This window comes from Xyrauchen texanus, chromosome 17 (assembly GCF_025860055.1).
Source record: "Xyrauchen texanus isolate HMW12.3.18 chromosome 17, RBS_HiC_50CHRs, whole genome shotgun sequence".
Classification (NCBI taxonomy): Eukaryota; Metazoa; Chordata; class Actinopteri; order Cypriniformes; family Catostomidae; genus Xyrauchen; species Xyrauchen texanus.
The window spans coordinates 33,268,602-33,279,486 of NC_068292.1; the positions used below are offsets into that span (position 1 = coordinate 33,268,602).

At 36.7% G+C, this 10,885-nt stretch overlaps 1 protein-coding gene across 3 annotated transcripts in view; it reads left to right on the forward strand.

The window, feature by feature from the left end:
* Positions 1 to 201: 201 nt before the first annotated feature.
* Positions 202 to 10,885, forward strand: part of LOC127658170 (thyroid hormone receptor-associated protein 3-like) — a 22,740-nt gene continuing 12,056 nt past the window's right edge. For all 3 annotated transcript variants that reach the window (XM_052147311.1, XM_052147312.1, XM_052147313.1), the window contains exons 1-2: positions 202 to 562; positions 6,474 to 6,635. In XM_052147311.1, the coding sequence (XP_052003271.1) occupies positions 6,502 to 6,635 (134 nt within the window). In that variant the 5' untranslated portion in view covers positions 202 to 562; positions 6,474 to 6,501. The remainder of the gene's footprint in view (positions 563 to 6,473; positions 6,636 to 10,885) is intronic.

The following is a 10,885-nucleotide window of genomic DNA, read 5'->3' on the forward strand; positions in this document are numbered from 1 at the left end:
GCTGTCGACGCGTATTTGATTTACAGGGGAAATGCAAAACGTACCTTGTGCAGCCTGTAGTTTCTTGGCTGCCTCTGTTCGATTCCAGATATTTTGGAACCGACTCTCAATCCCCAACGTTCGGGAAACAAAGAATCGATTCTTTTTTTGAATCGACTCCCAGCCCGTCAGCATCGCACAGTCACCCTGTTACACCTCCGGTCGGTGACTGCAAGCCCATAAAACCCCTTCACCATGGTTAGACTTCAAAATTTCAGCTTATTCACCGGTAATGAGTTTGGTTACGACTTAAATAACACATTTGCCATTTGAATTAAAATGGTAACTAGTTCATTCTAACGTTTGTATTTTTAATGCACGACTGCAACAAATTGAATGCGGATAATTCACATGAAGTCAGATGGATATTGCTGTCTTTACCGTCGGAATGAATTAAATAATTATTTTAAACATAACGAATGAGTTTGTTTCAAAAACAAAGGAAACCATCGGCGGTAGCTAATGAAGCAAACTGTCCTGTTCAGTTTGAAAGCATTGAACCCTGGACTACATCGAAACATAGGTAAGTGCTTTTTTTCTGGACAGAAAACAGAAAGCATTACTTGTGATACATTTCAATTATATTATGACGTGCGCCTCAATAATTGCACCAATTCAATTTACTACACTGGAGCAAGGACGATCAATAACATTTTAGACTACAGGTTTACTTCGAAGACTTCTTTTATGTGTCTTTAATCAAAACAGATTGTCTCACGATATTTTCATAGATTTTTCAAACAGTGTAAACATTATTTGTGGTATTTATGCTTTATAATGTACAAAAACAGGGGCTGTGTTAAAATTGTAATAATTTACATCAATTTCTGATTGATGGGAATGATACTGCATGACATGCACAATCTTTCCACACAACTGCTACTTTTTTCCTGCAGGACTATTTGTGGTCTTGTTGACATCAGCATCTTCCTAGAATGCCCAATGCTTTTAATATACCATTGATATTAGGCTAGTGTTGGCTTGATATTTGTCAAGAGGCCTCAGGTCATGGCTTTCCTAAATCTTCAAAATTTCACAAATTTATTTTGCAGTAAAGTTATGTAAGACAATCACTTAAATGATAATGCAGTAATAAGACTTAAAACTATGGAGCATCTTAGATCTGATGTCATGGATCCATACTTCTCAATCTACATTTATTTATAGAATTGCTGAAGAGATTGAAACAGCACAATCAATACACATTTGTGAAGCTGTAGACCCCACAATACATTATTTTGGAACCTTCAAAGAGGTTTTCCTACATCTGTAAAATCTTACGAAGAGTGTCAGCTGCTATGGCATTTGATAAGGGGTTGAAATGTTATTTCATTGGCTAATAAAGATAACAAATGGGATTGTGGCTGCTGGTGTGTCTTCTGTGATCTCAGTAGAGCAGTTGATTTAGTGTTGGGGGCACATTGTGGTCGTATCAGGTTGTACCCTTGTTTACATCAACTTCCCCCCTTTATTGAACAGGTGAGGAAGTTTGAGCTGCAGCTGTCACTTTTAGGAGGCATCTGTGTGAGTGAATTTGTGTACTTAATGACAGTACAAGGGTATGATCACCTGATATGTTTGGCATGGGCATTTTTAGACAGCAAATCCAGTTGATTAGGCTATGGAACATACTCCACTCTCAGATAGACAGATAGATCGATAGATACATATATATATATATATATATATATATATATATATATATATATATATATATATATATACTTGATTGATCCCTAAGGGACAATTCAGGATCAGCTATTAGGAGACAGCTGTTCTTCTTTAATATAATGATTCCATGTTTTGAAATTGATCCCACTCTCTTTCTACCCCCTGCAATGATGCATTCATTAGCCTGTTATAAATGTGTCACAAATGAATCCTACCCCTCCACCCTCATGATGAGTCAATCAGACTTCTGAAACTTCAGTTGCAGAAGGGTACCTACAGTATGTTGTTTTCAGTTAAACCATCCATTGGCATTGTAATTTGCCTGTAATTTCTATCATAGACACATGACACTAAAGGTTTTCTCATCTCTAAAGACAGGCTCTGAAAACGAGAAGCCGTTAAACATTGAACATCTTAAGTTTTGGCATGACACTAAACTGATATTCCTCATAGTCAGAGAAACACATATTATATAGTTTTATAATATCAGTTTATATTAGAAAACTTTGGCATATACGGTATCCTTATGCGACCCCACATCCTCATGTGTGGACTGTGTTTTTGTCTTTGCTATAGGTTAAACATAATTTTATTTAATTTAAACCAACAAACTCAGTTCAAGACCCTCTGGGCTGTCATGAAATGGTTAATCTTTTGACGCACCGATGCATGTGACAAAACAACATGACGCCAATCTTAGTGGGGTTTGTCTTTTGGACAAATGCCAACAAAACTACATCTGGTAAGAAACCTCACAAAGTTTTTACATTGAAACCTGTTTGAGTCCAAAGAATGAAAATTCCATTGATTTATCCTAAAACAGCACACTGTTAAACACAATGACTGGATATGGACTATAGGACTATTTTTCCTTAGAAATCCTATATTCACTGTGCATTATCACATTGAGAACATTTACATTTATGCATTTGGCAGACACTTTTATCCAAAGGGACTTACAGTGCACTTATTACAGGGACAATCCCCCCGGAGCAACCTGGAGTTAAGTGCCTTGCTCAAGGACACAATGGTGGTGGCCGTGGGGTTCGAACCAGCAACCTTCTGATTAACAGCCCTGTGCTTTAGCCACTATGCCGCCACCACCACTCATTGGGTTCATCCAAAATCAGAAAATGTTTGCTTTCAGAGGCTTTATATGGAGTTTGGATGAAAATAAGGTGCATTTCTTATCATATTGAGACCAGTGTATCAGACAGCACACTGGAGATTAAGTCATTCACTAAATAGGGAGGAAGAGAGCATCCGAGTGCTTTCCTATACAGCCTATAACTTCAAAAAGTCAAAAGTTCAGTTTCAGACTGCTGATGATATTTGGACCACTTAACATGGTTGGCAGACATGGTACAATGGTAATCAGTACATAGATTTAGAATTTATTATGCTAAATTAAATTTTAACCTAGTTGGCAGTGATTGGATGATGCTGGCCATTACTCTGAATATATTTATTTTTATAAAAATTTATCGAAAGTACATTTACATTTTGTGCGATCTACCAGCATTGCCTTTGCGATCGACTGGTAGATCGCGATCAACGTATTGGGCACCCCTGGTTTAACTGCACAAAGAGAGAACAATGAGATTTTGCTGCCAAAGTAGAAAAAACATTGTAACATAAAAGTCAAATCAAGTCAAATAATTTTTATTTGTTTTGTTTTTTATTTGTTCTTTTCCTAATATGCAGCTTTACAGAAAATCAGCTGTAACATCTGTAACATCTCAAAAACATGAATAATTAACATTTCTGGTAACATCATAAAACATTTGAAAAAATAAAAATAGCTTGGTATTATTTAAAATTTCACAACTTAGTCCCGCTTTCGCCATATGAGTGAAAACTGTTGCTCTTCAAAAAAAAATAATTTGTTTTGCATGTTTATTAGGGGTTACAAGTTACAAATGAAAAAGGGAAATGGAAAATGCACACTGTAGTCACGCTCAGGTCTCAGGAGGGTATCTGAATGATACATCCGATTTTTGTCTGGCAGACAATAAAATGAAAAAAAACAAAAACAAAAAAAAAACATAGATTTACAATAATAGGCTTTTTTAACTTGGGCCAGGAAGCAACTACCTAGCAACCACTTAGAATACCCTAACATCCACCTAGCAACACACTGTTGTTAGAGCATAGCAACACACAAATGACCACTCCAAAAACTTTATCAAGAAGACAACTGCACTGTTCTGACAACTAAGAACACCCATAGCATCATGGCAACGAGTTTTGTACAGGCATGCTCCTGAATTCATTTTCAGAAATCTGTTATACTTATGACATTTTTAAAACAGTTCGCTCTTCCATAATGAAGTAAAGTGCATCCTTGAATCCAGCTTAGGAACTTTGCACAGTAAGCCAACATTCTGAATGTCTAGAGGCTGCAGGAAATGATGGACTGCTGGCCTAAACCAACAAGCAGTCGAAAAGAATAAAATAGGCTATAAAAGAGGCTTAGGTCCATTTCAGTAAGAAAATAGCATGAAGGATCTTCTCAGACTAACATGTGATACACAACGATATTGCAGCTCAAGCATTCACTCTGCAATTTCCTGTTTCCAAAGCTACTTCTGATGAGCCTCAAAGATGAAGGGCTGCTCTTAGTCCACAAATAATTCTTTGGAATGGCAGGGTGAACGGTGCATCATATTTTAGGAGGATTATTGGATCAGAACAATACCAGACTTGTGAGACTTGTTTTGTCACTAGCAGGGCCAAGGGAAAGTCTAGGATGTCAAGCAATAATTAATGGTCTATTTGCATTTTCATTTTTGAGATCCTTATCTTATATCAACAGTACAGATGGATCAGCTAAGTGACAGCTTAATATTTGCTCATTTGTCAAAGTAATTATTAGCCCATTAGTCTGGGAGGCTAAGAACAAACAGCATTTCATGGTTGTGCATTATGTGCCTGATCTAATGAAAGTGCCTGTGGTGACATTTTTGCAGTTTTATATTACGTGGCTCCTTTTGTGTATCCTGGCTGTTCCGAGGTGAAAGTTCCACAGATTAGGGCTGCACGATAATGGTGAAAATGAGAATAATGATTGTTTTGCACACACAAAAAATTAAAATACAATTGCCATTGTTTAGCTATCAATTCTTAAAGAACAAAAAAAACATAAAATTACTTGAAACAGTAGGTCTGATGTTGAACAAGGTGTTAAAACAAACTTTACAAACTGTAGATTATTCCTTTTGACCAAAATTAAGTTGTGTTTTCCCATGCTTTACTGCCATTTAATGTTACACTGTAGGGTGTTCACACTTGAGTCCTCTTTTAAGATCCATTCTTTATTTTTAACATTATTATTATATTTTAATACACAATAGTAATATACAATAATAATATATTTCTGTAATAATTTAGCACAAACATTGCAATACAGTTTCAAGCCTTTATTTTAGCAGAAGCCTAATTATTTTATCAAGCCTTATTTTGAAAGAACACTGTGTTGTTTCTGTGTTACCAGCAGATGTGACAACAGCTTTGTGCTCATATTTGGAATTATGCAAATGAGGTAAATCTGTAGCAATTTAATAATATAATTTGTTAGCGAAGCACACAAACCGAGCCGCACTCAGATCACAACTGTTCTGTATATAATACACAATCAAAGCATGAGATGGAATTAATTTAATGTGCATCGAGAACAGAACCGCTTTGAGACCACTATAACACTGTATCATTATCCTCATGTAAGTTTGTGTGAGGCAGAGTAGCGGACATACGACAGTGGTAAACATCTGTGGTTCTGTATTTCAGCATTTGCTCTAAAGCGAAAAAGTGATTGGTCACTGCTGAACGTGATTGGTCAGTTGAGGTGGAAATGGACTTCGAAAGAGCTTCAAAAGAGCTCAAAACTATAAAAACGACTGACTATACAATTCCTTACATATCAAACAAACACAGGCAGATGAAACATTACAATCACACTTTTTACTCACTAGTGTAGTGCCGAATTTTGACTCCCTATTATCCTTATGTTTAGGGGCAGTAGTAAGGATGGGCTTTAGGGCTAGGGACCAATGAGGTTAGGGCTAAACATTTCAGGAACTTCATTTGAATTAGTCACTTATTCCAAACTTTGTGATCCTTTAGAAGGCTATGCAGAGATAAAAATGTTCCCACAACCAGGCACACAACAACATCTGGGGACCTAACTTTACTGTTTGCACTGATTAAAAGAAAACGTAGACGATTTCAAAATGAGTGGTTTTTGCAGGGTGGAAACAATAAATGCTATTTTTGGACTGGAGAAGATGCTTGGAGTTCTAAACTTTACAGTATGTTTTTCTAGTACAATTACCTCTTATATGTCAGAATATCAATACAAATTTTATTCCTCATACCATGACCCCTTTAAGGTTAATACTTGAGTTTGAAATGAACAAAACCCACCTCCCTACCCTAAACCTGAAACCTAACCAATAGTGTCATAAAAAGCAAATGTGAAATGACAGACACGATTGCTAAAGAAAACATGTCATTTTGTGTTGCTTCTATGCCACTTTTGGCTCATGTGTTGACTAACATGCTCTTCAGGACTTGTACCTCTGTCCTTTGCAACGCAAGTGCAAGGCTCTATCAGTTGACGTACTGCGCAATTTGATTGCGCACGAAAAAGCATGTAAATGTAGTTGGTTGGGTATATGGTGATGAGAATGAAGAAAGCAAAGAAATATAAACTAGATTACAATCTGCTTTAAGCAAATTTCATTTGAAACTACATTTCATTACAGGCACATATGAGAGAGACCACAGGCAACAATGACAAAGACACAAAAATCACACTCCAAGTCTCGCTCTCGATCGGCCTCCAGATCCAGATCCCATACGGATTCTCGCTCCCGCTCTAAATCAAAGAGCAGCTCCCGATCCAGATCCAGGAGGCGCAGATATGGGTAAGTGTCCATTATGCTAATTACATAGCAGCCAATGGGGAAAAGTTTAGATGTAAATTCCAAATTATACAGTCCCATTATACAGTGATTCTCTTGTGAAAAGGAAAGACTTTGTTGCAAATTACAAAGCAGATATGTGCCGATGTTGGATAAAGTGAGTTAAAGGTTTTAATTTCAGTTTTCTAAAATTCTGATTTTGGTCTTTCAATTTTAAGTTTCAGTGTTCACATTCAGTGATGCATTATATGAAAAAACACACGAAAACAAAGCAGAAAGGTAGTGTTAACCTTAATCTGTAAAAGGAAAATTAAATGATTTGCTTAATCCAAATGATAAGCTGTAATCAGTGTGAAATTTTAATGTTCTGTTCCATGAAAAACCTATTCAGTCATTTACGCAATTCATTTTGCGCTTATTTGGTTATTTAACCCTGTGCTGGGAGAACACTGAATTACTCATTCTGACCAACTTCTTTGTACAAATATAAACAAAATATAGCTTGCCCTGTCTTGACAGACATCCTTAAGGAAAATTGGTTATTTTTTCACATGATCCTAAACACACAATGGAACATCATTATAAACATGCGTGACGTGACTCATGCCTGGTTTTCCCATCTATGACTCATTTTACATTAACACTTTCATAAGTACCATTAATAACTGGGCTTCGCAGAGTAGCATCACACATGTTTATTTGCAACAGCCAGTTATGTTTCAAGCTGTTGCGCCTATACAGGCTGCACTGGTCAAGCATCTGTTATTTATATTCGCTCAAACAGTTACTCATACAGTCTTTTAAACCACAGTATAAGTTTATTTTATATACATAGAGTACATCCAACTCATCACCAAAGTACCATTATAAAACGTTTACAGCTCTTATACGCACATTCAATACATCAAACGTGATCTTCCTCCAATGCGTGCTGCCATTTTTTTTACATTAGTAGAGGTTGTCATTCATCAAAAAAGAAATACTCAAAGAGTCTTTTCACACATAATATGTTTATTTTATGTAACAAACAGTCAAATTGTCACCGAAGTACCACGAAAACAGTTCACAGCTTGTAGATTCACAGTCATCATAAAACGCGATCTTCCCATGCACGCAGCCACGTCTACTGATTAGGTGCAGCTGTGGTTTTCATTTCAACTCAAACAGTCTTTTCTGGCATATAATACATTTGTTTTTTTGAAAGAGACAGCCAAACTATCACAAAAGAACCACGATAACAGTTTAAAACTCGTGCACTCACATTGAAAGCATGCTGATCGAGCACAATTATCCATGCACGCAGCCCAGTCTGTTTACATCAGCGCACACACACACACACAATGTCTTAGAAGTCAAACAGTGCATACAGGCAAACCGGACGCTGACATTATTTGTTCATTCGTTTTTTACAGCTATAAAAACGAAAAAGATAAAACAAAAACAGTACAGCAGACATAACCCATTTGTTCACATTTACTATATGATATACAGTATTTTTTATGACAAGAAATAAAAAAATTACAAAATAATTCAAAAAAGAATTCCTCATCTACACTCTGCCCCCCTCTACCAGCTGTGCAGTGTCACGTGCAAAAATAACTCACTCCGGGGGCAGTGCAGAGGAATTTAGACCCTACTCTTGAAAAGGTTAAAATCAATATTCCAGTGCCAGTGTCGGCAGTCTAGCCACAGCAGCCAGGCCAAAGTTATGTAAGATACAACTCCACATATTGAAAGTAGTGGTTGACCAATATGGGTTTTTTAATGGCCGATACCGATATCCAGAGAGCAGGGTAGCCATTGGCCGATACAATGCTGATAATTCTCACAATTTAATATATTAAATAACAAATATAAAATTGCTAAAAAAAATGATAAATTCTTATTTAGTACTATATTTACTCAATTTCACACAAAACAAAAAAAGATTGTATATTAACTCTTTCCCCGCCAGCGTTTTTAAAAAAAAGTTGCCAGCCACCGCCAGGGTTTTTGACGATTTTCGCTAAACTTTAATGGCCCGCAGAATATTTTCTTCCATGAATATATGAAGATGCTATATATCACAATAAAGATCTGAGCCTCTGCTTTTAGGCAAAAAAACCGATTTTATTTTATCTTCATTTGTTCTTTTTTTATTGCGACTTGAACAGAGGTCGGTTTTGTCAAAAAACAACATTTCAGACAAAAAGCTGATAAAAAGGCATGTTTATGTCTGATATTTTGAGCTTCTCAATACTCCACTTCTTCATGTTTGAGACGATCGCAGTCTGTTTCTTTGATCAAAGAGTTGCGTACTCTTTCAAAACATGCGGAGGGGTCTTCCTTACCGTATAACACCTAAAACACGGAAACCCAGAAAATTCCGTGTTTGGCGGGGAAGTGTTTTTTCATAAAACACGGAAAATTCCGTGTTTGGCGGGGAAAGAGTTAAATGGTAGATAACAATTTCTTCAGATTTCTGTTTAGTCATAACATTTTTGTATTTTATTTGCACATGAAGAAATAGTTAATATATAAGAAGGAAGGAAATAACAGTACACACTGTAGTCCAGCAACCATGGATGGCATGACCACATTAGCAATTGCACTTACTCAAAAAATACAGAATCAAATTAATTGTACATACAGTGCGTAGTGAATAAGACATTTACTTATAGCACATGTGAAGTGTTTTCCGCTTTTTCTTCATCTGAAAACGTAGGCAGCTGAATTGCTTCCTTGATGCCTAATCAGTTAATGGCTTAACTGACATCTGTTTTGAATGAATGGAACTCATATGGAAACTGGTCTCCAAGCACTTTGAAAAGCACCTTATTTTAATCCTACCTCCGTATACAGCCTACGGAGGCAGCATTTTACAGTTTTCGACACAGCCTTGAAATTGCACTCATGCGCTCATGCAGATCCAGCACGAGCAGCAGCAAACTCCTGACAGTTTCAATGGCCTGGATCGCCTGTTTGGATTGTCACAGGATAGACCATCATGATATGTGAATGAAAGGAACTTTTGATCCTAATCCTGAAGTTTTGATTCTGGCTGATAGAATAGGCACTTCAGAGGAAGATATTAGATTAACGCTTGATGAGAAGAAAACACTGGATTTTTGTGTGGTTTGTGAATCTGTTTAAACGAGATATTTATAACCATATTTGCAGATGGTATATATGATATTCGTTTTCTTGATATTTGCATTTTTATCATTAGACAAGACAGTTAAAAGTTACAGGGAACTCTTGAGGAGAGAGAGGGAGAATGAAACAGGCGAACAATTTAACATTATCATTCAGTTCTGTCGCTGCTCTTATATGCGGACCATTTAAACGAGACTGCATTGCACACCGGTCTATTATTGTAGTAACACTTTGGCACGTAACAACAAAACAAACCACGACTGGTCGTTTTCATGTCTCAGTCACTTCACATGCAAGCAGGTGATTTTCGGTGCCCTCAAGAAACAAATCGGTAAAACGGGAAAATGTTTTAAAACAAATTATTTACAAAGCCCACTTAAAAATTCTGACCTTTTTTCATTATCGCCATCGGCCAATTTATCGGCCTCTGCGATATATCAGTCGACCACTAATTGAAAGTCCGTTTTTGAACCCCTTTACTCTGGCTTTCTCCCATGTTTTAAGTGGGCTTTGGAAAAAGACACTGGATTGCGCTCTGTCAGCATGATTCTACTCTCCTCTAGTTAGGGAGTGTTCTTCATCTTTATGAAGTCTGGTATTTGGAAAGGGCTGCGGCTTTGGAAAGGCTCACCAGATCTTACCAGTCTTATTTCCTGTGCTAAAATTGCACTTTCCTGCACATTCTCTTAGAAGTGCTGATTTTGTGCTTTACATGGTAGAGCTTCTCAGGTAGCCAAATGTAAACTGGTTCTGCCAACAGTCTGTTGAACTTATTGTACAAAACCTGAAACATACTTGTGTTACTCTGTTTTTTGTTTAAAGAGGCAGCATGATTTTTGCCATATGCATAGGCAAGATCCTTTTTCCTATGTTGTTGGCAGTATATTTTAAGCAGAGTTGGAAACAAATAGAATGTTGATTTTTCATGCAAATGAAGTACACGGAGAGCAAAATTTGATGGTCCTTATTTGCAAGGGAAATTTTGTGAGACTGGTCTCTGATTAATGACCATGTTTTCTTAAAGAGAGAGAGAGAGTGATAGATAGATAGACAGACAGACAGACAGACTCAAAAGTTTTGAAGTTTGCATTTCAGAAAGTAAACAGCCTATAATTTCC